The 26,333-nt window shown below is 47.2% G+C and overlaps 1 protein-coding gene across 2 annotated transcripts in view; it reads left to right on the top strand.

Annotated features, from left to right (window-relative positions):
• The window catches only part of KCNC4 (potassium voltage-gated channel subfamily C member 4), a 45,931-nt gene extending 23,892 nt beyond the window's left edge, over positions 1–22,039 (top strand). Inside the window, exon 4 of one of the 2 annotated variants that reach the window (XM_090026181.1) lies at positions 21,112–22,039. In XM_090026181.1, coding sequence (XP_089882307.1) covers positions 21,112–21,173 — 62 coding nt within the window. In that variant the 3' untranslated portion in view covers positions 21,174–22,039. The remainder of the gene's footprint in view (positions 1–21,111) is intronic. The other variant, XM_090026180.1, reaches the window with a different exon arrangement.
• The last annotated feature ends 4,294 nt before the right edge of the window (positions 22,040–26,333 follow it).

Here is a 26,333-nt window from a genome sequence, read left to right as displayed (position 1 = left end):
TGTTACGTCCAAGCCGTAGTTTGAGATCAGGTGACTTCAATGGCTTTAGTAGAAAGCAAAGATACTCTGTAGACTGAGTGAAAAGAGTTGAGATGTCTTCATGCAGCTCCTTGGTAATGAAGCCTCCTGATAGGCTTTTATTCACAAACACCGAGGGTGTCTGTCTATACACGTGCTCTGCTACGTCCTGATTAGGCATCACAGCAGACTCGATTCATCTAATTACAACACTCCAGTATTTATTCAGTGTCCTATGTTTCAAAATGGTGGCAGGGGCACTTTAACTAAAGCTCATCGAAGGTGCTTTAACTAAAGCCCCTTCATTGAGCTTTAGTTAAAGCACCCCCCCAGCCGTTTTGAAACATGGCGTGCTAAATACACGAGAGAGTGCGGCATTTTAATTAAAGCGGCTCCCGAGAGCCACCTTAATTAAAACACACCCCTACCCTGGAGCATGTGTCTAGGCACCCTGAGTGAGCAAGGTGTAATTCAAACTGGACTCAATTTGTGCATTTTCGGTTGGGTGGGTTAATCAGTAGAACTGTTTGCTATGGATTTTCCATGCTTTATGGGCCCCTATTTAGGAAAGAACTTAAGCATGTACTAAACTTTAGCATGTATGCACTTGCTGTCTCAAATAACAATACTTAGGCATCTTAAAATAAGGACTGGATGCCTTCTTAAAAAAACTGTTCCAGTGTTCAACCACAAATTGCTGGGACGGGAAACACTGGATGAAAATATCTAACTTAGGTTGTGCACAAGGCCAAAGGTGATCATCTCATGGTCACACAAAGCCCTAAAATTATGAATGTATTATGTTATAAACATTGAGAATATTGCCAAATAGATTTCATTTTTGATGCAATCAGTCTATAAATAATAATATATTTTTTAGAGTGATTTGCAAACAGAAAGGGGTTCTTCGCATTAACCCAAGTGATCAGTCATTGGAAATAAATAGAGAATACAAAGTAGCAGGCCATCCACAGGTTGCAATCTGTTCATACAAACTGTTAGATGAATCATCATGATAGAAGTCTACAGCCCCTATTTTCAAAAAAGAGCTGCTAATTTTAGGTAGCTTTTGTTTGAAGTGTTGCGTGATGTTCCTGCAGCTGATTGCCCATAGCCCCTGATCTTTGAAATTGTTGGCCCCTTCGCAAATATTTTAAGATTAAATCAATAAAATTTACAACCTGTTCACAGACAATTTGTTACGGAAGAAAGGGCCACATCTGTTGAATAAATGACTTGCTGCAATAGTTCAACTTACCTTAGGGACCTCTCTCCCGGCAAACTCAGATTGCAACCTCAACCAAAAAAAAAAAGCCACTTTTCTCTACTCCAGTCCTGATTCTGCTTTCACCTCCTCCCCTGGAAACCAGGAGTCCACTGAAGTCACAGTAAGATGAGAATAAGTTTCTCTGAGCCTAAATGGGACCTAGAGACGCACCATTAACCCTCAGCTAGAGGCAGTGATGCTTTCATATGGCGCACTTGGCACCATCAAACTGACCATCTATCAGTTTGTTTTTTTGCTGTCAGAGCCGACTCCCTTCCCCCACATATGCCTTTTTTTTTCCTGGAAGCTCTCCAGGAAACAGCAAAAGCATTTCTATTTTCAAGGGATCACCCCAGTGCAGTCCTCTTGAAAATGACATATTGTCTTTGGAAAGGGAATGCAGCACAATTCAAAGTCCTGCACTTTACCAAGGGACATTTTTGCCTTATCGCAGATGAGAGTGCATTTATTTTAAGCAGAGAAGCTTGCTTTATCTTGGATTGTCTCTACTACAGCAAACCTGGACTTTTAATTCACCGTTAATGTCGGGGTAGACAGGCTCATGCTATAGCCTCCACAATTGCTACCGCTGTGGGTGCTGCACCAGTGTTGAATGTTCCCTAGCAGAGATGAAGCTTAGTGGAAGCTGGAAGTTTCTTTGCGTGAATTTTGTCCCGATAACCTTTTCCCCTAAAGAACTATGGATTTTTTTGACACAAACATTTCAGCTTGAAATGTTTCAGTTTTCAGTACAAAAAAATTGGTTGTCAAAACCTGATTTTTTTCCCCCACATCACCTTTGGGTGTTTCCCTGGGGAAAAAAAAGAAAAAGAAACATCCATGTGGAATGTATTGGCAGGGTTTGGTGACATTTTCTAAATTTTGCATAGAAAACATTTGGCATTTTTGACTGTTTCTACCTGATGCATGCAGGTATTATCACTAGAGGCCAGTTCTAGTAAAGCAGCTTTAAAACTAGAGCTAAGGGAATAATTCAGTGCAAATCATCTGTTTGCTGAATTAGGCTTCCTTCCTTCTCTGTTTGTTTGCAGTCCACAGAAAATCCCTAGCTTCATTTGTTATTCAAAGTAATTTGTAAGACAAAAAATAATTCCCCCTAAGAGTAAAACAATTCATTATTCAGACTCCAAAGAATCAGGAAAACGTTGGTTGGTTGCATGAGTCGCATAGCATTGTGTCCATGCCCCGACTGGATGATGTGTGTGTATAACCAAAGCAACTCGTATTCACAGCTGAATATATTCCACTCTCCATTTTCTGTTAGTGAATGCTTGACTTCAAAAAGAGCTTTCACATTCATGCTGTGGTAGAAGGGCCATCTGCAGAAATCCAGACAAAAGGTGAGGGAACGTGGTTGAAGCAAAGCAGTCTTTAGAATTTGCTGGCTTTTTACTTGAAGTCTCTTCCACTGCTCTCTTTCCAGCAGGGAAAAGACTTTCCTGACATGATTATCATTATTATTTGGAGTGTCATGCATGCACATGGACTTGTTTTCAGAGCTAAATATTGCTAGGTAGATGTGGACTGTGATCTCCAGGCATCCAAATCCAGGAGGGTGTAAAACCTTGATGATGCTCAGCTAGAAGGTTTCTTTAGGTCTCAGTTTCATGACTCCTGACTCTCCTAGGTGTAGTGGCCTCTCACCTCCCCTCCATCCAGTTTTCTTACAAAGTCCATGAGAAATCCAGGGATCTGAATGACACAGCTGGTATAGCAAGATCTACCCTGGTCTCTCTGTACTCAAATCACACTCCATCTCATCATATCCTCTGAGACACCCCCAATCTCTTAGATGCTCCAGTCTCCGAGAGCACATGTCCTCCTCTCAGTCATTTAATTGGCTGCTCTATTGAGCTAGTTTCTTCTCCATCCCAGCTGGGCTGGGTTTCCATCCTCAGCCCGATCTAGCTCTGGGGAGGGGAACTGAGCAATCGGGTCCCGTTCCTTTCCCCAGTCCCAGGCGGCAGCCCCGGCTTCCCGCCCCCCTCCATCCGGCAGGCAGATCGGGGGCCCGCAGCCCCAATCTGCCTGTCAGATGAGAGAGGCTTTTTTGAGCTTCCCCATTAGAGCTAATGGGCAAAATGTCGAAACAGCCTCACTGTTTCGATGAAGCAAAACAGAACAGCTATTTCAAATTGCAATTCAATAGCAATTCGAAACAAAACGCTCTCTGTCGAAACCTTGAAACCCAAGTCAAAATGGAGCAGTGCCATTTTGCACAGCCCTAGTGTATACACATCTCTGGGTCAGGATCTAACTCAAAATCTTCTGGTTTTTTTCAGTTATCATGACTTTATGGCAGGCATGATTGAATAAATTCCCATTCCCCCCCTGTTCGGGTGGTTGCAGCTGTCTGACTCAGCCAGTCTTCATCTCTTTGTCTATGTCTCCTTTTCAACACCAGGGCCATCATCCAAGTGAAAAAAAGATCTTACGGCTCATTGCGGGGGTTTGGGCAAAGTCAGACCAATGGAATACGTTTGCAGCATAGCGGGCAGGAGGATTTAGCAGGAGCTTTGGGTAAGAGGAGCGTGCCCTTAGAAAGTGTAGGGGAAGGAGACTAGTACTGCAGGAGAAGGAGGTCAGAAGAGTCCCAAGTATGAAGGTGGTTTAGGGTTGTTGGTTGTAAGGTGGAAGTTTCTGTCTCCATAGAGGCAGCCCTTTCTGCTTGCTGGTTTGGGAGTTCCTTGATGGAACATTTTCCACTGGAAAATACAAATTCAGGGAAAGTGGCACTTTTAACTGAGATGGTTTAGTGTTGATGGATTTATCCCCAGGAAGGTCTCACAGGCCCAGGGTGGGATTCCTGATCAAAGCAAGAGAGAGCACCTTTACCCCTGGGAAGAGCCTCCAGTCCAGCAAGTGTGGTCACTCAGGTTGGGTATAAGGAGAACCCAGTCCAAGCCCTCCTCTGAATGAAGTAGAGGAGGAAGCTGAACTTGAGTTTTTTGCATCTACAGGGAATGCCTTGAGCGCCAAGCAAGTAGCTGTTGTGAGGAGAGAGACTGCTGGCTTTTCATAGTTTCATAATTGGTAGGGGCTGGAAAGGACCTTACAGATCGAGTCCAGCCCCCCCGCACTTGGGCTGGGAAGACTGCTGGCATCAAATGACTCCAGCTGCAGCAGGGTTAGAAAAGCTAAAAGAAATCACTTTTACCTTACTTCATTTCTTGAGTGACTCTGCATGAAAATTTGGGATGGGTTTCATTTTCATTCATCACCAAAGCCCGAGAAAACTGTTTTAATTGAAGTGAGATGGCTGTTTTCCAGCCAGCCACAGGGCCGGGTACCACAAGGGCACTGTGTCTCCAGGAGTACACCCGCCTACGGTTGCTCCATAACTGGGCCATATTCTGACTCCTTGCACACACTCTACATAAGACCCACCGACTTCAGAAGCATATTGGTGGAGTAAGGGGCCAGTCAGCCTGAAGGAGACCAGAGCAGCTGTGGGTGAGAATTTGTCCCTTTATCGGTCTTAAGAAAAGCGCTGGGCGTGTTGCAGGAGGCAAGCCAATTGCCTGCCTCACTAGCAAATCACAGCATGGGTTATTGCTCCAAGGGGACTATTTGAGCGGTAAGAGGATGCTCAGCTTCAGTTAAAGTGACACAATCCAGCTCTTAAGGGCCACCACATTTTTTAACACATTTCAGTCCAAGGGGGATTGGCCTGGAAGCGAAGAGAGAGGGTTTCTATTCTTAGCTGTGCTGTGCAGCTGGGTAGTACACTCAGGCAGCTCCTCGCTCTTCCTTTTGCCTCCTTTCCCCATCCATAGAAAAGGAACAGGGCTAGCGACCTTCCTCAGTAAAGTGCTTTGTGATCTGTGTGTGAAAGCAAAGTGTTAAGTGGCTGGCCTGATTTTCCCCAGCGAGTTTAACAAGATCACAGGAGCAAAGAGAAAACGCTCCCTTTTTATTTCAGGAGAAAGAAAACTTGTTGGTTTGGGTTTTTTTAGGAGCCCTAGTTAGCACAAGGCAGAGACTAGACAAGTCTGGGCTCCCCCCGCTCCAAGTCTTCCCCCTCCCTAGCTTGTCTGCGGATCATTAAGAAAAGAAGCAGAAGCAAAGAAAGCTGCGATTTGTGCTGCCAGCTCTGTGAAGTGCTCAGCTCCTTCTCCTAGGCTTCAGGTCACTGACAGATTTATGTCAGGGCTGCGAAGTGCCGAATAAACATTTCTGACAAGGACTGATTTTTTTTTTAACCCTTTCATGCTTCCAAATTGTCCACGGGGGGTGCAGAAAAGCCCTGCATTATTCATTGGTTTCAGCAATCAGTGCCATGAACTCTGTGCCATGCCAGTGACTCATCTGCCATTTGCATCAAACATGTTTGTCATGTATTGATTCTGTAACTGTGCACTCATCTAATTTCTATAATTAAGTGTATTCATTTACCTAACGATTCTGCTAATTCAACAGGTTTGTGAGTCACAGAACAAACATGTTAAGTGCGACTGATTTAGTGGAGGGGAAAAAAAGAAAAGGCCACAGCTCATAGCAATAATAATACCCCTGCCCTTCTCTATTGTTAGTTATCCTTGGAGAGCCAAGCTTGTCACAGACATTAATGATCTTAGCCGCTCGGTTCCTTCTAGCAAACAGGTCAGGATCAGCATTGCAGATAGGGATTTTGAGGCAAGGAGGACAAAAGTTTATTAAGATTTGAATACCAGGGGCCTCACTAGAGCTGTTGTACGTCTTAGAACAGGGTTCTGCGGTGGAGTTTCCAGCACCTGATATCTTCATGCGGGATAAGATGTTTCTTCCTACCAGCTATTTTGGCCTGGCCACCAGGTGTGGGCTTACTGCAAGGGTCAGTGGCTGCAGTTCATTGGCCTTGCCTTAAAATCTTTGGATCAAAGGTTTTGCTCCAGGTCACACGGCAAGTGTGTGGAGCAGCCAGGGAGAGAGGTCTCTTGATCTTGCCTCCAAGGAGGACCTTGGGTTTGAGGAGCTCAGGACAGTGACTTGACCCTATGCTGGATGCCTCTCCAGGTCCAGACAGATTCGGTTCTTTTCCATCCAGGCTGCTAATTAGTTAGGGCAGGAAACTGATTCCAGCAAACCCTAAAGCCTGTTGCTCTGCCTGGTACAGAAAACCCTCCATGGACCATGACACTTTTTACCAGCAAAGCTCTTCATGTTTCCTCTAATGCGTATTAAACCTGACATGTAGCTGCGCTCTGCAATTTTTAGAATTGGCATTATGCAACTTGGTATAAAGCATGACTAATATGCCAATGCTCCTACTTCTGAAACAACAGAAACCAGCATTAGAAAGTAAGATACTGGAATCTTAGTGGAAAGAAAGCATTGGACTGTATAGGAATCTGCTGCGTTTCCTTCCCCCAACCCTTTTCCAGGAGACATTTATGTAGGGAAAGGAGTGGCAAGGACACCTGTAGGTTAGACTGGAATGATCCCACAGGCTCATCATTTAACACAAGTTGGGGTACAGCCTCAGATGATCAGGATTTCTGTGCATACTACCAGCCCAAGCTGGAGATGACCCTGTGCTTTAGGAATACAAGACCTCCCCTGCCTATTGCCAGTCATCTGAGCTGCCTGGGAGGAGCAAGAGATTGGCCACTCATCCTTAATTGGGTGCAAGTTGCCCTGCAACTGAAGCCTTGAAACTAAAAGGATCCCCGGAGGGGGGAGGTGCCGGTGTCGGTTGGGATAAAAATATTCCTACAAACTTTGAAGAGGAAACTCTAGCAGAGGTGGGTTATGTATCGGAAGTAATTACTCCAGTTTCACACATAGAGATCAATACCAAGTGAACGTTACTGAAACTCTGATGCATACAGTAAGTTAGGCCCATGTGGGCCTGCGCTAGAAATGTTCAGCACTACTAGAGATTAGGTATTCAGGGTATCGATCTTCACTAAATACAAACCCACTGGATATACAGCTGCATATACATATCATATGTATTATCAGGCATACGTTACACGTGCTAGCACGCAAACTGTTACTGTACGCAACGTACACCTTAGCCATGCATGTGCTATGAGGCAGAGTCTCCATACACGTCTTCAGTCCATGCTAAAACACCATACACAGACGCTTGATCTGAGCCTTCAAGAGGCTGAACATGGAGCACATCCCTTGCACACTGCTTGGGGTTCAGCCTCACCATGTGAGAGGCAGCCAAGGGGCACAGGCTACAGTACAAGGCAAGTGGTAGCAAGGTTGAGTGCAGGAACTAGTGAGGAGAGGGTGTGCAATGTAGCTGGGGTCTAGATCAGTGGTCTCCAAAGTGGGGTGCACAAGACGATCCATTGGGGTGCAGGAAGAAAATATTAGAACTTCTATTTCTATTTATATAAAAACACATACATTGGGGGTACGTGCTCAAAAATTTTTTACTCATAGGGCTGCGTGAATATACATATACGTATATGGGGGGTGCGTGCTCAAAATTTTTTTAGTGATAGGGTTGTGTGATCAAAAAAGTTTGGAGACCACTGGTCTAGATTCAGGTTAGCCACTGGTCTGCTCCTGTCCTAACGCAAGTTATTTTCACCTCTGTCTTTCTTTAAATTGCAAACTCTTTGGGGCAGGGACTATCTTGGCAAGGTCGTTCATGTCAAGATAATGAATGAGTCGATGCCTTCAGTAAAGCCATCTTCCATCACCACCCCATATACAGTCGTCCCTATGACTGATCCAAAAGAGAGCGCCTAAAGCACCTTTGTGGTGTTCAACGATAGGTGCTCCGAATCCTCCCCAGATCTCCAGGTTACTGGTGTGTCAGCTCAGGGGGCACTGGAAGCAAAAATGCCTCTTTGTTCCCAGTGCTATTAAACGCCATGGTTATCGCCACCTTCAGTGGACAAGTTGCTTCACCGTTCGAGGCGTCCATTTTCCTCCCAGTAAACTAGGGAGCATGATACCTCTGTATCTCACATGGATGTTGTGGCTCTTTAATGCCTATAAAGCACTTGGAGATCCTTAGAAAAGAGCCAGGCAGAGCATTGTTAGTAGCAGCTCTGCTCTATTTCTGAGAAATGCCAGGAAAATAGAAAGACCTAGAGATCAGCTGAGCAGGAAAATAATTGTTCTGCCCAGAAACAGCCTTTGCTAGGTTTCCCCAGCACTGCCAGTAAAAAGCCTCAGTAACAGGTCTAAATGACCCCCCCTCACCCCCCACAACCCAAAATAAAATAATAAAACCCACCATCAGTGCCAGTGCCTTTAAGGCACTGGACAGTGAGCCAGCACAGGGGATGCAGTCCTAACAAAGAAGTTCTCTACCCGCCCTAATATACTGATTTATCATGCTACCTCCTGATGTCCTTATGGGGCAGTCAGCTGCTTGCAGTGTCTGTGTGGGCTCCTTTTGGATGGATTGCTCTTTCGCAAGCCATTTATACAGGGTTGTTTTCGTCTCCTGCTGATGTGCAGCCTCCTCGTTGGCAGAGCTCAGCAGCTGTTTAACAGGCACGATTTAAAGTTAACAGCAGCTTAAGGCAGGAAGAGACAGGAACTTCCAGAATACTAAATAGAGGTACAACTTCTGATCGGTTTACGCTGGACACACAGCTACCACGGATCCTCAGTGAGCACGCTAGGCTAGACCTAGGACCCCTTTATGCCTTGTCAGAGACAGAAAATGAAGGCTGCCAAGTTAGACCCGGGCCCAGTTTCTAGCCATAAAATGGAACTCAACTAGTTTAAGAGTAGTAACAACCTGTGAAAGCAAGAGTGACTCCGGAGCAAAGTCCCTCTGAACTGAGGCTTTCCGAGCCATCCCAGGGGCTGGGACTCTCACGGCCTATTCACTGGGTTCGGCTGAGGCTGTCCAAATACTGCAGGTAGCTTAAAATATGTACAGCAGTTGTTTTCAACTTTGTTAGACTTAAGGCACTTCTTGGACCATACCAGCTCTTAGCTTTTACTTGGTTTTTTTTTACTACAGACCTATATTAGAGCAATTTTTCTGCTGCAAAACTCAGACAGACCACAGCAGGGCAGAATGTTTTTAACACTGTGGATTTTTCTTTGAAATCTCTGGGTTTATCTTGTGATCATGTTGGCACACCTAACCATGCTCGCATCGTGTGGCACTTCACTGCATCTTTGAAAGGATTTCAAGGCACCCCAGTGTGCCATGGCATCCTGGCTGTGAATCACTGATGACCGACATGACCGAGGGATTTTTTCCATCTGACTCTGATCCTCAAGGAAGCTGATGTTCAAAATAACCAGGCTCCCATACTAAATCGAACCACTGTTGTGACAAGATCCCGTGTTTAGGGACTGCCTCGGTGATGGGAGCCTTAGGAGACCGCTCATGAATAGGTGAAATATTGCTTGCGTCTAAGAAGTTCTTCCTTTGCCATACACCCAATGCACTGCTGTCCCTTGAAGCTAAGAGTGGCCACACAAACGCATAGTTCTGGTTTTAGGTTTGGAGGAGCTGCCAAGAATCTGAGACCACCGATGTTTTGGCCCTGGAGAGCCATTTCTGAAGGGTTGTCCGGGGTGGCAGGCTTCATCAAAGGGGCTCAGCTCATGGGCTGCACTTTAGGAACCTGCTCTGGTCCAGATTTCCGCATGCACCTGCTTTCCTTTGTCTGTTCACTACTTCTCAGCTAGGAGTGATTGAAATCCCTCTGCCGTCTCAGGACACGTTCTTCCCAGCCCCTGGGAAGAGTCCCTTTTGGGACAGGAGCCTCAAGCCCTCCTTCTCCAGCAGGGTCCAGCAGCTTTCAGTCTCAAAGTCCCTGGGCCACTTAGCCATCTCTTGGCTTTGCTATCATGGGCCTTTACTTGGCTTGTCTTATCATTTTTAATTGCAACCCAGGCCTGGGTTTTACAACAGCCCCTGAAGATCTTAAAGGAAATCAGGCTTCTGCTGGCTTAGGCAGGCTGCAGAGCATGAGAGAGTCCCCTCTCTAAAGGGCTAATCTAAACAGAGCAGAAAATAGAAGCAGCCTGGTTTGTAGGTGAGGAACTAGGAGTGCTCTGTCTGTGGGCTTCCAGGGAAGGCATGGGAGAAGAGAGGACAGAAGCCACATTTGCCAAGTCCCAGCCCTGTGCCCAACCAATAAAATTATCTCTCTGCCTGTAAAATTACCCCGGCATTCTCAGACAGCTCCTCTTTGAGGTCTAATCCATGCTTTACCTGCCTGAGCCAGTGGGGCCAAAGTAAACTTTACCCATGAACTGGGTTTGCAGTAGCACAGCCAGCCACGAGCCCTGGCTTGGAGTCAAACAAGTAGGCCTGCCCTTCTCAAACTGATGCCTTACTTTATGACTGGAGGAATGACAGGGGTCAGAGGGGTGTGGAAATCAGAGTCTGAGTGAGATGAATGGGAACTGCCATCAAATAAGCTCAACGACAGACTGCGGGAGGCCCTGATCTAGAGCAGAATGTGTCAGTCTGATGGGAACTCACGTGTGCAGAATGAAATTCGTGCCCGGCGCTTATTGTCTAACCCTCACAACACCGATTACAAGTGCACAGCCCTTCACTTGGAGGCTGCTCTGTGTAGCTAAGGAGGCAGGGGGCAATCTGGGCACCAGCCCCCAGGTGCTGAGTTGGGAGAGAGACAAAAGATAGCTGCTACTGCATGGCAATCCCAGCAGCTGCCACTGCCACCACCAGCTCAATCACTGAGGCCATAGACATAGAGATGCAGTGTTTCAATTTGGAATAAGTCCGAAGTGAAGTTTAGATGCAGAGCTGAACCTTTCCAAAGCCCTGGAGCTTTTGATTTATGCCTAATTGCATGGACATTGCGGACAGGGACACAGTGCTAAACCAGGATTTGCAGTAAGAGCTTTGGGCCTGATATTTGAGTGTTCAGTATCTACCATCAGCTCCAGATTTTCCAAAAAGGTCAGCTTCCTTATCAGTATAAGTTCCTTGGCATTGTAATCTAGGTGCAAAACAATTTGTAGATCGCTTCAAGTCAGCAGTGTCCCAAAGAAACATGGTTGATCTAAATTAGCAGCACTGGGGGAGGACATATAAGGGAATGTAAAACTGAGTTTGCCCAAAGTACACAATTTAGCGACAGCAGAAAGGAGGAAGCTGATTGTTGCTCTGGGTACATTAATTCCTTCAGTGCTAGATGTTGTCAGAGTTGCTAAAGGAAAATAAAAGAGAAGAGAAAAATGGGACCTTGAGTTGTCATGTCCCAGATCTAGACAGCAAAACCTTCAAAGCAGCGTGTCTGAAAGATTAAAGTCAGATTCTCAGGGCTGGAAACCGGGGTAATGATATTCAATAGAGCAAGGGAGAAAGGCTTCTTGGAAGGAAGAGAAGACATTTCCTTTTTCTCCCATCCGGTGGCAAGCAGTGAGTCCCTACTGTGGGACCATATGGTGGGCTGGGCGTTGTCACCTCACTTTAGTGGATGGATTGCATGGGAGGGTAGGAGGCTGCTGCCAGGGAGAGCTGTTCCTCTAGCTCAAGTGGCTGGGGCCTGGGGTAAACCCAGCCAAATAGACATAGAGCTTTTGCAGGTGAATAAATTGCTTAGGGGAGCAAGTCCCAAATATTTTGGACCAGTAGACCACTGTCCACACTCAAAGGTCTTCTAGATCACTATGGACTCATATAATCACATTTTTGATTGAAAGGAAGAGACAGGGGGACATGATGCAAATTGCAGACTACCTGTCAGAGACTGTCACTGGTTTGCTAACCGCAGGCCTAGGGGGAGCTGGGTTCAAGTTTATGTTCCACCACAGATTTCCAAGGTGGTTTTGGGCAAGTCACTCAGGTCCAGACCCTCCAAGGTATTTAGATTCCCAACTCTCATGGATTTTGGTATTGAGTAAAGGGCCCAGATAACTTTCACCATCTGACCCTTAGCCTCTCTGTGCCTCATTTCTTTCTCTGTAAAATGGGAATAATAGCACTGCCCGACACCATGAGGGTGTTGCTAGGATAAAAATATTAAAGACTGTTAGTATTCAGATACTGCAAGAATTACAGTCTTGTGAGGGAGCTAAGATAGCTCCCCACAAAGCAAGGCTCCAGGACAGTGAGGCCTTGATTCATGAAAGCACATACCAAGCAGTAATGCTAAGGTCACTATTAGATCCCCTTGGCTCCAGTGGGCATCTGTGACTGTTCACCAGTGCTCCCTTTTTCAGGTGTGGTGCAGTCTTCATGGTCCGTGCACAAACCAGGTGTTTGTCTCCCAGCTTCCCCAGCTGACTCAGCTTTACGGTGGTTTAGTGAGTGGAGCACGGGAGGAAGGTGAGCCTTGCTCACAGGGGCATAGCGCCTTTCTCGACCATGCTGCCTCTGGATCCATTTCCATGCAGCCGCCTTAATAACATCCCTTGGGTTTGTTGTCCAACTTCTCGGGACTTCCTCCACAGCCCATTATCTCTGCACAGTATCTGCTAGGCTCTCCCAGCACCAGCCTTTCTTTAGGCCCCATTTTACAGTCCTTCTCATGAGGTTTCATTAGACCAGCCTTTCTTCCAACCACCTGGGTCTCAGCTTGGTTCTTATCCAGTGTGACTGTCCTGTAGCATCTGGTTTCTGGGTTCAGCCTTCTCCTGAAGAAGTATTTCTGCCCTTTACTGCTGGGGCTTTCCCTTTGTTCCCTTCCTTCTAGTGAGGACCACAGGGGGCCCTACTACAGCATCAAGATTCATAGATTTTAGGGGCTGGAAGAGACCTCATGAGATCATCAGGTCCAGCCTCCCTGCACTTAGGCAGGAAAGACGGCTGGGGTCAGATGGCCCCAGCAAGGTGGGCCTTAAGTTGTTCTTTAAAGATCTCCAGGGCAGGTGATTGTACCACCTCTCGGGGGAGTTTGTTCTAGACCCTCGGCACTCGACTCATAAAGAAGTTTCTCCTTATGTCCAGTCTGAAGTGATCTTCAAGCCGCTTGTGCCCATAGTTTCTTGTCTTCCCCTGGGGTGCTTTGGTGAACAGATGTTCCCCAAGCCCTGATGTGCTGCCACCAAGTCCCCTCCAAGTCTTCTCTTCCCCAGGCTGAACAGTCCCAAGTTTTTCAGCCTCTCCTTGTATGACCTGCTCTCCAGACCTCTAATCATGTGCGTGGCCCTCCTTTGGACTCTCTCGAGCTTCTCCGCATCCTTTCTGAAGTGCGGTGCTCTGAACTGGATGCAGTACTCCAGCTGCCGTCTCACCAAGCTGAGTAGAGCAGGAGGATGACATCCTTAGTCTTGCTTGAGATGCATCGGTAGATGCATGCCAGCATTTTCTTCGCTCTGCCAGCTACGGCGTCACGTTGGTGGCTCACGTTCGTTCTGTGGTCTATCATGACCCCCCCAGGTCTCATCCAGTTGTGGTGCTGGCAAGTGTAGCACCGCTGAACCTGTAAGCGTGTTGTGGATTATTTCTCCCCGAATGGAGCACTTTACATTTCTGCATGTTAAACATCATCAGGTTTTGATCCACCCACCTTGCCAGCCTGTCCAGGTCAGCCTGTGTCCCCAGCCTGTGCTCAGGCGTGACTGCACTCCCCCATAATTTGGTGTTGTCTGTGAACTTAGCCTTTTAACACCCAAATCCAAATCATTGATGAACATGTTGAAAAGCACTGAGCCAAATACTGAACGCTGAGGAATGCTGCTAGTCACCTTCCCCCACGCTGCCTCAGTGCCATCCATTAATACTCTGTGGGTCCTATCTCAGAGTCCATTACCTAGCCACCAGACAGGAAAGTTAAAGATCTTTAAAGATCACTCACTTAAAGATGGAGATCTTTTTCTATTGATCCTGTGTTTTAAGCTGCTTTGTGTCTGCTGCAATAGTCTGTAAACTGGTGACAAAACCTATAGAAAGGATCTCTTGGAAAGCCCTATTGTTTCTATCCACACATAGCACTTTAATCAAGAATGGGCCTTTTTCTAAACAATAAGCTCATCCAGAAATTATGGGCAGGCTGAAGGAATCACTGACTGAGTGCTATGGTCTGTGTTCTTCAGGTTGTCGAACAAGATAGCCATCATGGTCCCTTCTGGCCTTGCCATCTGTGGAGTGATGAATTCGGTGGGGCTTATTCCAGCATACATATCACTTTTCATCTGCAGCCCTCAGATTTCTTATCACAGGTGGGCATTTCATTTTGCAGAAAGGAGAAACTGGTGCACAGAGAGTTTAAAGGATCCCAACCGGTGCAGAAAGCAAAGTGTACAGCAATGCCCAAACTGGGGCTTGAACCCAATCTCCACTCCCTGCTCCCATGCCTTGTTAACCAGAGCTGTCTATTGTGCTGCTTGTCTGAGAGGCTTTCAGATGGGAAACCCAGTGCTGGCACAGCCTTCAAGTTTCTGCTGTGACCAGGAGTGCCAGTCAATATAAATTAATTCAGTGACAAAGAGCTAGAGCAATGTGGGTTATTAAGGCTTTGGCTTTGGGACATCTGGTTGAGAGCCCATCAGAAAGGTTTGGGTGGAATCAGATTGTTTTTCATGAAATTATACTGATTTCAACTCAGTTTCCCACAGAAAAGAACTTGAATGAAAAAAAAATGTAATTTGGGGAAGTCATTATTTTAAAATTTTATATTTTCTTTCATTTCATGTTGCTTCTCTAGTATTTTGATCATTATTACATTATTTTCTAGTATGGCAGTAGCAGTGCATAATTCTGTCAAGTTGAGCCTTGTCAGACTATTTCATGACAGCCAAACTAGGAGACACTTTGCTTTAACAAAGAAGATGATAGCATTTAATCAGTACTAAGTCGTAGCTGTCCTTAATGATTTTAGAATAAAACAATAGAATAGTCCAGCTAATAAGCCATATGGTAATATGTCAGTAGAAGTTGTGCATAATGTGAAGATACTACTAACATAACAGGAAGTAAATTAAAGCAGTCTAAAATGGAAAAAAAAAGTCATGGCATAAAATTCAAGGCCGAAATACGAAATGAAACTTTTAAATTATATTTTTTCAATACCTGTTTTATGGGGATTTTTGAAAACACTGTTAATGTTTTCTCCATATGTAGCATAAAAAACAAATTTTGAAAGCTGGGAATTTCTGTTTGGGAGGAAATTTTAAACCTGTCACTCTAGTTGGTAGAGCTGCATGCTTAGATTGTCATGGAGTTTGTCCATAAAGCTCCCATAGCCAAGCAGTCCTCTCTCTGGCAGACCGCGCGAGAGCTCTGGGATTGGATTTAGCAGGGCATTGCGTGGGCAGTCCTCTGTGAGGCCTGATGACTGGCCTGGCAGTGGGAATTGTAAATCTGGGCTGAAGAACAGTGGCATAGCTGTGTGGGTGCAATGAGCTAAAAATGCAGGAGATGCTACAGGTCAAGGAGGGAGGAGCATCAGCAGAGCTGTCTGTGGGAGTCCAGGACTGGAATAGCAGGGCATACGGCGGGTCAGGATAGAGGTGCGTTGGCAGGGCGCGTGGGTGGTAAGCTTGCACAACTCATCCCTATATCATGGCTTGCTATTATGATGTATTACAGACAGGGCGCTGCAAACAGGGTGCTTCTGTTGCAGCAGCAGATTGCTCAGGGCCCAGCTGTGCCAGGCACTGCATACACCCGTACGTAGTAAGACAATTGCGGCCCAGAAGATTTTGCTGTCCAAAGAAAATTGCTAAAGATTGTAGACTGGTATCTTCCACTGGCCATGACACCCCTGCTGTGTCAGGGGGAACAGGCCCAGTGAGCGCAGTGTAAAGAAGGCAGTTTGAGCTTGCTTTTTTTTACATAACCCAGAATCAGGCTGCAGACCTCACTACCGCAAGATCGTGTGACCCAGTGGCGAGCGGGCGCTTTGGATTCCCTTCTGCGCATCATTTGCAAAGGAGAAGAGCAGTTATACTCCCCTGTTGCAGGTGCTTGCCTCTTTTTCGCTCAGCATGTAGAAGCCCGTGCTTTAGTTACGAATGTCCCCCACAGCCCCAGGTATATTGGCCAAGAGGGCAGTTGGCATAGTCGCACTGCAGCAAGGAGCTACAGGAGTAACCACAATGTTTTATTTGCTCGCGGTCACCCATAAACAATGTGTAACTCACTAGATAAGTGTGTTCTGCCCCTTCTAATGGCTAATCTGCATAAAGCACAGGTGTGAAACACATGCCCATAGGCCAACATGTGGCTTACTCGGCCACAGGGCTTTTCACAGACTAAGCCGTCCACTTCCCTGGGCCAGGTTGAGTCCTCGGGGCTTGTTGCTGTGGCTGCCGGTGCTCCTGTGGCAGCAACGTTGACCGCCTCTGTTTCAGTATGGCTACAGCACCCAAGGAGTTAATGCTGTTCGCCTCCTCTTCCTCCTATTCACCACTGAAATTGGGTGTTTTAGTTTCCACGGGGCAAGGGAAAAGGGTGGGGAGCAAGCGGCAGCAGTGTTAACTTCCTGGATTATGGAGCTGTGCTGAAACAGCGGATTAATGCTACCACTGTTCGCGAGTTTAAACCCCGGGAGCTGGATGCAGCCTGTGGGGCCCAACAGGTTTGACATCCCTGATATAAAGCATAAGAGCCCACCGTTGCTTCCAGCACATGGCATAGCTCAAGTGATGCAGCTGAAGATCCAGCTTCCTGCCTGAGTGGAGGTGACTTCTGGGGGATGAGCAGGGTACACTGTGCCAGCTAAACTTGTCTTTGTCCCCCTTCCAGCAGCCAGACCACGGAAGTCGATTTATGAGTGACCCTGTCTGTAAGTGCATGGGGCTGGTGATTTAGCTCAAGCAATAGCACTGCATGCTTTTAGATGTAGAGGGCATGGCTTTGGTCACTGCAGATGGCTCATCCAGGACTGATCCAGGAGCGATTTCACCCTCCTGATTTTCCTCTTTTTCTCATCCCCCGAACCTGCTTTTATTTCAGTGCTGCCCTAAGGGAACACGCCGCATAGCAGTCATTCCTGTCCTGAATGTCTTATTCCTTCCCAGGTGCTTTAATTTCCCACAATTGCCATCTCAAGTGACTCTTGTCCTGAGGAACAGCAAAAGGAGTGGGGGAAGATAAATTGGAGATATATAATGCATGAGAGCTGATCTTCCCCAGGGACATTTATCTCCCTTCACAAGAGAAGTCAGTAGAACTCACTCCTGGCCGTGGTACATTTGAGCTGGCCCGTTGCTTCCCAGCAGGGCATGTAATGACATTTCAGAGCACAGTCATCAAATACCTATAAGCAAGGGAATAATTTTTTGTATCATATCAGATTTAAGCACTCACAATAGAGGGCAGCTTTCCAAGAACAATACCACCACCTTGCCCTTGTTTGGCTCATCGTATTGGTAGATCGCAAAGCTTTTTATAAAGGCGGTTGGCATCATCATTCCCATTTTCCAGATGGGAAAACGGAGGCACAGAGCAGTCATAAATCTGAAATCTCCAGTCCTAGGGCAGAACTCCAGTCGCTGGACTGTGTGGCTCAGCTCCCAGGTACTTGGGCAATTTAACCCCACTTGCTTTAGGGCCGAGCTACCTTGAGCTAGTTTCCCTTTGCTATGGGATAAGAATGGGTGGACAGAGCCCTGCTCTGTGTGAGCAGTTCTGCCCAAAGTCCTCATTCTCTCCCATCTCATGGGAGTGTCATTGTTTTTCCATACCCTAAGACAGGCACAAAGCCAAGGGCCTGCATGTGCAGTCAGGGAAACCCATGAGCTCACACCGCTTGGCTCTGCCCTGCAAAGCACCTTGGGCAGCCTTCCATTGCCTGTAGCATCCTCTGCTATGTGAAGGATCTTAATTGCTCTCTCTCTTATCTCTCAGACCCCTTGACTATAGCAAGGTCAGTGGGTAAATGTGAGTCTTTAAACTAAAGACTCGCATGGTAGCAGCCATTAGTACCTTTCAGCATAACTGTCCCCCGAGATCCCTTCATCCCTCCATCAGCCAGTGGAGAAAAGCTCAGCAGACCCTTGGACCATTCTCCATGCTCAGAGATGAGGCTCTGCTTTAACACTGACCTTCCCATGTATGACGCAGTCCCCCCGGGGCCAGAGCATCCTGTCCTGCTTCTGGGCACCTCGTTTTCCACGTGCTGAGCCCAAGGGGGACATGCAACATAGCTAAATGCATGGCAGCCTGCCCCTGCTAATCTGCAAGCTGTTCCCGCCCCTGCAGTCTTGGAGACTGAAAACGATCTTTTTTATGTCAGAAATATTGGTCAACATGAAACTTAAAAAAAGAAACCAGCTTCACCGAAAAGCCCAAGAAAGCCAACTGCAGTTTCCATCCTCTCCAAAGCTGTTCAGTTGTAAGAGGGGGGATGGGGCAGGGGATCTGCTCAATACAACATAGATGCCTTTGAGTAACAGAGCATGCAAATGCATTATGAGTCAAAAAGCCTGTAGATGTGAATGTAGTGCAGCACCAAGTAGACCGAGCCTAGGATGTCAGTGGATGGATTGGCTTCACGGTGCTGCTATCTAAAGAATACCCCCCTTGACAGGTAGTTGCATGGCTACCTAGCTATTGATGGTACTGCTATTACTGTAGTATCTACTAAAAAAATTCAATCCGTGGATCTCCCAACACCAAGCTGGTATTATCCCCATTTTTTTTCCAGATGGGAAACAGAGGGATTAAGGCCAACATACTCCAAAAAATTACGCACCTAACTCCACTTTAGGGAAGTGATTCCCTTTGCCTAAGTAATTTTGAGGATCTAGGTCAAAGTGACTTGCCAAGGTCACCCAGGGAGTTTATGGTGAAGCAGAGAGCTGAACCCAGGTGTCCTGGGTCCTAGGCTAGACTGGACTGAACATGCTTCCTTTCTGGAAGGCCTCTGTTGGAAATGGAGATACCACTGGCTGAACATTACCTTCTCCTCTCCACGAGCAGAGACCGCTCTGCTGCATGGGATCTGAGTTAGCAGGGGTCACACTCCCCGTTTTCCACTGCAGCCGTTCTTCTGGCAGTGCTAACCAAAGGGTGTTTCATCTCATGCATTCCCAGCATGCAACCCAGAGGAAGCAATATTGTCATCAGATGGACGCTGATTAGTATGGGAGAGGTGGATGCCCGGCAGCTGCTTGTGACATTGCACACAGCTGCAGCTCAGGAAAGGTCCTGAATACCTGTTCATCTGAGCGCACTGCAATGCCATATTCACGCAGTTGTCACCAAAGCCAAGTCAGTGGGTGGCTCTGTGGCAGCAGTTCCAAAGCCGCTTTACATTCATACATCTCATTCATGTCTCCTTCGGAGCACGGTTCCTCTATAAAGTGCCTATTTTGAGCCAACAATACAATGTCCTTGAGCTGCATACATGAAAAGCCAGGTCCAACTCCCCACCCGAGACCCCAGCTCAGCATTTGCACAGAGTCTTCTTTATTGAACCCAAACAACTCCTGAGAATCCTGTGAATGTCTGCAATGTCGTATCCCACCACTATGATAAAGAAAATGCTTCTCTAGATGGCTGGGAAACAGAGGGCATAGCCTATAAATCCAGTATTTTTCCTGGGCATCCCAGCTGCCTTTGCAAATTCCTGTTCATAAGTATGTGCTCAGCCTCAAGTACCCGCTTGGTCTCCTTGCACTTTTATAGGGCAGGGTTTCCCTCTTGAAGGCCCTATGCAAAGATTTCATACCAGACCCCTCCCTATTCTTTACCAGACAATCATACCAACAGCAGCCATGAAATCAGGCAGTTTCATAGCTGCTAATTCAGTGGGGGGGTGGAGGGGGGGTGATCCATGATCAACTCAGGCCCCTGCCAGTTACATGCTTTGTACTGGCCTAATACCCCCCACGACCCCATGCTTAAAAGTAGGCACATCCCCACATCCTTTGGCCATCTGGCCAAATAATAACAATACTAATTTGTAGCAATGAGCTGACTAGGGTGATTCCAAAATGTATTGCACCATTGGCGCGGATTGGGCGGTGTTTTCTCATGCCTGCTGGAAAGAGCAAGACTTATACGGTCACCTAACATCCTTAGTTATTTTGTTCAGTGTGTTAGCTGGGATTATATATGCAGGGTCCTTGAATAGCCTTTGTTCCCTGGGGGATCTTCTCCCCTGTTGCATCTCCTGACTACAATCAATAGCAGTTCCCTCCTCGAACCTCATGTTGCTTCCCTGCATGTAACTTGCTAGGTAATGGACCCCGGGGATTGCCAGCTAGTATTTACCATCCCCAGAAGCTTTATTCAGACTGCTGTGAATGCATGGGCATCTGGGATGTGAGCCTAGCTCAGCTGAAGCAGGGAGTTGTCAGTACAAACATGGAATGAGCTCCAGAGGATGCACAGCTACACGGCATGGTCCCTGCAGGCTCTTTGCTGGCGTGGTAACCTACCCAGCCTCAGGCTTCCTTGGCCAAGGCGAGGATGCTGTGGGTCTGCAAAGGGTGATGGTTTTCTGCCTCGTGCAATCCTGAATGGTTCCTCAAGTGTATTTTTACTGTAACACGCGGTCACAGTATTCACTGGTTCTCAACCATTTCCATACTAGAGTCTCAGCCAAGGTAAGAATAGTTCAGTGCTCACTGGTAGCTTACTCCTTGGACCTGCCATGGTGCTCACAAGGGTGGCGGTACTCCACAAAGCCCTGGGGACAACAGTCCCATTTTCAACCCCAGGAATAGTCGGTCAGGGTGGTGTCAGCATTTCCTTTATCCCTTGTCTTTCTCTGACTCGTCCAAACTCAAAATACCACATATTTTCTCTGGGTGGTTTCGATGTTCTCCTGCCTTTAGAAAGTTGAGCAAATGGTCCTTGCTTTTCCCCTTGGAAGCCTCTCAGTGCCTGCATCCACCAGCCCACGGCTCTCATTCTCTTGCTCTCTTTATTCATTTCAACAGTAATAATCATGAGTCGGAAGTGCGGAAAGGAAAAGCTGTGCAATGGTGTGTTTAATACCTGTATCCTTTAAACACAGAGAGCTGCAAAGATGTCCTCTCTTCTAATTATCCCCAAGCTGAGGTCGTCACCTTCTCATAAGGCTTTGGTCCTGTGACGACAGGCAGAGAGACAGAGAGAGCAAAGAAACTTTAGCAGGGCATGTTTGCCTGTCCTGAAGGCTCTTTTGCTGTGCAAGACTGAAAATCCTTGTTTTTGCAGGACTCTTGAACCCCCCGTGACTCTCATGGAAGCTGGGATTTGCTCAGACTATTTTCCTGTTGTAAATGTACACAGGGCAGAGGGGTGGGAGGGGGGAGTCACTCTCCGTGCTGTAAACCAACTTGTTGTGCATGTGTTGTACAAGAGTCTGTCTGATGTGTACCATGATCCCCCACATTGCCAATGCCATTATGGACACCTGTGCTGTACTGTTCCAGTAACAACCCCCCTCCCCCTTTTAACTTGTTGACTGCCCTGTTGGCCGCCGTGATTGCTGTCATTCTGCTGTAGTAACTTAGACGGCGCCTGGATCCCATCGCAGATGACCACCGCTGGGCGCCGGATGCTCATCCAAGACACTCACCTGCAGGCTCCATCAGTGCTCCGACTGTGTTCATCCGCCAAACAGTAGCTGTGGACTATTTTTTTTAAACTCCATGATGTTTGCTACGCCCTTCTCCACTGTACAGATTCCTCTTCTGGACGAGACTGCTCGTGGGAGTGTTTGGGGAGGGTTAAAGCCATTGGATGACTGCTCCTGAGGTGTGCGGAAAGGAGAAGCAATACTAGAATAGCTAATGGATGAGTGCAATAGCAGAGATGGGGTGGATCCACTGGCCTAGACTGGCCAGTTTCTTTTTAATGCTGTTACATTTCTTTGTGACCAAGGCAATACCAACCCCATTACCTTATGTCCTGTGCGCATGCGTCTACCTGTCAAGCAGTACTAGAGTTCTAATAAAGAGACCCGAGAGCTGAAATGCAGCTCTTGTACCTGATCCTGTCTCTGCTTCTCCTTTGTGCAAAACACAGTGCCTTGTATCTGGTTACCTGCCAAGCCCACTGCTCCAAACAGTGGCTGTCGCGGGCTCATATAAATAAGGGCCTTCATGGGTCTTAAGTCTGCTGTAGGATCTCCTGAATTTTGTGCCAAAGTTGCCTGGACTCTGAGGCCAAGGTCTCAGGAGCGGGGCCTTTGGGCTCCTCTGCACTTTCGGTGAGGCAGGCTGGGAACACCGTGACAGCTTCACTGAAACATTTACAGTTTGGACATATCATTCGACAGGAATTTCCCCACTTGATTGCAACTGGATTGTGCAATAAGCACTGGATGCTTCTTCTCAAATGACCAGCTGTGAAATGGCCAGCAGCGTGGTCTTTAAAAGACATCTTTTCAGGGGCATGGGATTGTTCACACTCTGAGCAGTGCCTGCAGCAAGAGGACGGTGCTAGTTTGGGGTGGAGTGAGCTGACACTTTCGATCGGCTTTTGCGCAGTCATAAAGGTGGTTGTTAACTGGTGAAGATTCACTGAAGGCAAAGGATCCCAGTGGATTTGCACCAGCCATAGCTGTGGCCTGTACTACTTTTGTAGGAGAGTTTAGGGAGTCTTTCAGAGTAATTCTGCAGCTTAAAGGCGGAGTTCAGCAGCAAAACCAATGCAACTACAAGGCGTGAGGGAACCCTACTTGTAGTTCATTGCTCATTGTCTGATCACTGTTGCCATGTGTTTGATGGGTCTCCAGGTAAGCTCACAGGAAACATCTGATGGAAATCATGGCAGAGAAAACACACAATGGGGACAAAGAGTCTGGTTTATGACTTACGGGCAAATACAACAGTGACCAGAAAGAAAATGAGAGGGTTTCAGCCCATGGGAATCTTTCTGTGGGAACGGCCTGCCATGAGACTGAAAAGAAGGCAGTATAAAATACAGGATGATCAATGCTTTTTGTGGCTGATGGCCAAGCATCAATTAAAGATAAAACCTTTCCCAAGGCATTGGGAGAAACTATCTATTTCCCACTCAGATGGAATAAAGCCATTTGCAAGCGGGGTTGGCTGAAAGCTGCACTGCTGGGTTTGTAATGATATTGGATGTATTGCTAAGTTCGTAATGATATTTAAATATCACGACCTGATTCCAGGACTGCCGCAGTTTCGGTCTCAGATCAATGCGGAGCGGTTTCATTGTCTAGGGCTGAAAGCTGATCAGAGTCACTGCTCAAATGAATCAGGGCACCTGATCTTTGGTGACGCAGGACGACTGTGACACTCAGTGACTGACTGCACTGCAGGGTGAGTCCAAGGACTCCGCAGTCCTACTCTCCTGAAGACAGCCACAGGACAGTGGGATCAAAACCCCTGATGGGCCCAGGGAAGCAAACCCTGGTTGAGATGTTGGGGATAATCAAGTCACATCCGTTTCCTGCAGAGCAGTCAAGGCCACTGCAGGACTGTGGGTGTGGACAGAGGGCAAGTTTGCTCCAGTGTGTTCTCAGTGCACTCAGGAGGCATTGTGCGGGCACAGCGTACAGTGTTTATTCTAGAAAGACGCTATTCTCCAGGGCAAAGGTACTTCGGAGGAAGCCAGGAGTAAACCTCCAGTAGAGAAGATCACTCTGTGTATGTGTCCTGGGTCCACTACCAAGCTCAAATTCACTCCAGAGGCACCTATGATGTAGTTCTTGAAGGGCCTCATGAAGTTTTTGGTCAGAAGCAAATTCCTTGAATTTCTTCAACCCTGGAATCACCAAGATCCTTGCAGATAAGACACATTTTGCTAGTCATCTGTGTGCAGTCATCCACATGGAATCGGTGTGTGGAAATTAATGACATGGTATTGCCTCTACTGTTTATAGCACGCTCATTCAGTGCACATCAGCTCTAGTCCCACCTCCTGGCCAGGCTCTGAAATAACCTCCCGAACCTCTGAATAACCTCCTGGCCAGGCTCTGAAATAGCATCTACTACAGGCAGCTGGCTTATGAAAGCTGGCCATGGATCTGCCCCTTTCCATAGAGTCTAAAATGTACTGGGGAGTAAATTATGGGGTAAGCAACTCCAGAGTAAATGTGCAATGTGTCTGCACCTCATGTGAAGCATGAGGAAGGACTCAACAAGTAAGATGAGTGCAGCAGAGATTTCAAGGGTCTTGGCTACTAATTAGTGTGATAAGAGAGGATAAGAAGCCTTCTGCCATAGAAGATCTCCACTGGCAGGCAGCAGTAGTAGGTTCATTATCTACTTTGCCTGTCCTTAAGGAGCAGCGTCAGCTACTCAGTCACACTCGGCCAGTGCGTTTTACTGTATCATTGAAACCCGTTCGTTATCCAGCCTGTCGCTGAAGTGTCTTGTGAAAATTTCAGCGAGAAAATGAGGAGAAACTCAGGAACAGTCATCCTGTTTTTTCACCATAGTTCAAACTTTGGAGGAAAAGTTGCGTCTTCATCCCCAAAATCAAGCACTGGAGAAATATTAACCAGCTTTAGTTTTCTGTTAGTAAACACGCCTCTCCAAGGTACCCATCATCTTATATTTCCAGCCAGCCCCAAAATAGAGCTCTCAAAGTGGTAGGCGGACATGCCAGCTCGGGGAGGTGGGAGGAGACTGGCTATTTGGGGATTGGTGCAAAGAAAACAGATCTTTTGCAGTGTCTTGGCCAAAGCAGGAAATCCTGGTTGCCAAATGGCACTCTGCAGGGTGTCCTGCCCACTTGTGACACCTGCACACACATAAATATGCCCAACGACGCTGCACACACGTCTGCACCCAGCTGCTCGCACACAATTTGCTTATGTGCCCCTATACACAACACGCCCATATACACACAGTCCCCAGGACTGAAAATGGGTTTGGGCAGATGGCTGCTGAAACATGAGATCAGCAAATGATTGAAATGGGTTTTGCAAAGGCAGCCCGACAAGCATAGAGGAAAATGTACAAAATGAAGCATTCCTGCATTCATACAGGGCTTGGACAAAATGACCCTTGAGAGCCCTTCCAGTCCTGCGGTTCCATGATTCTGTAAGACTCGTCCAGAACCGCTGCGCAGAGGAAGAGGAGAGGGTAACAGTCTCTAAGGGAGCCCAAATGGTTTTGTCTGCTCTGGAAAAATCCTACATCCTGAAAGCAGGCAGCAGAGCAATGGAGACACAGTACAGATGATGAAAGAAAGGAAAGCAAGAGAAAGAGATTGAATTAGGGGGACAGGAAAAAGCAAGCAGCTGTTATCAGATGCCAGTCTGGGAAAGGAAATACGATACCCCATTTCCCTTTCGTTTTCTTTCTCATTTACTTTCTCCCCTCCCTCCCACTCACCCTTTTCTCTGTCCCTTTCTGTCTCCACATTCCAGAAAGCAAATGCACTGAAGAGAAAGGCGCCTTTCTTGTTTCTCCATTCTGGTTCCTATTAGGGAGGTTGTCATCGCAGTGAAGAGCAGAAGGCTGGGATCTGGCAAGATGCCTAGAGGAGTTTTGAGCACTTCTAATGTTTGATGTGCTGACCTCTCCTAGGACCGTAGGAAAATCCCAGCCTATAATGCATCAGTCCTAGGGCAAATCAAATATTAAAAATGCTCAGCTCCTCCTAGCAGAGGCACCAGAGCTTCCAATTGCCCTGAAGCCTTTTGAGGGTCCTGCCAAAGAATCCAAAATAATGATCACTGCAGCTGGTGGCTTTTTTTGGTTCCAGGAATCAGAGCCAGCTGCCGGCTTTCACCAGTTGATCCCATGGAGCTGTAGCCTTAATAGCTGCAGGGGCAGACTCTAGGTAAGACGTCTGTGTCAAACAGCAGAAGTTGCCACAGATGGAAACAGGCAACCGTTGTGAGCCAGGACCCTTTCTTTGAGGCCCCTTGTAAATTCATCCTCCATTAACAGATGAGCTCCCAGCGGTAGTATGATCGTGGGCATGAGCCTTGGGTAGTGCCTGGAGGTGGAGCATGGGCATGAAGCTAGGGATTGCCTTCCCTCCACTCACAAAACCTGGGTCCCATCCCCTGCTGCTTTCCTGCAGAGTTTAAATGGATTCTTAATACATGCCAATTGGGAAAAAAAAAAAGGAGGTGACATCTTCCCCCAGCAGCAGCAAACCTCCAGCCACTGCACATGCATTGTGTGCCACTGCTGCCAGATGCATGGCACTGGCCAGGCAGTTATGCCTATGGCTGCAAGCACTTGGTCTAAACAGTGCGCTGCGGGAACCAGCAGGCTCTGAAAGGGCTTCAATGGCAGGAAGGTGAGCTCTGATGGAAGTGTC

The sequence above is a fragment of the Crocodylus siamensis genome, chromosome 13, assembly GCF_052110815.1.
Source record: "Crocodylus siamensis isolate JL-2025a chromosome 13, ASM5211081v1, whole genome shotgun sequence".
Lineage (NCBI taxonomy): Eukaryota > Metazoa > Chordata > Crocodylia > Crocodylidae > Crocodylus > Crocodylus siamensis.
Note: the sequence above shows the minus strand (reverse complement) of the source record. Positions and strands in the feature narration are given on the sequence as shown.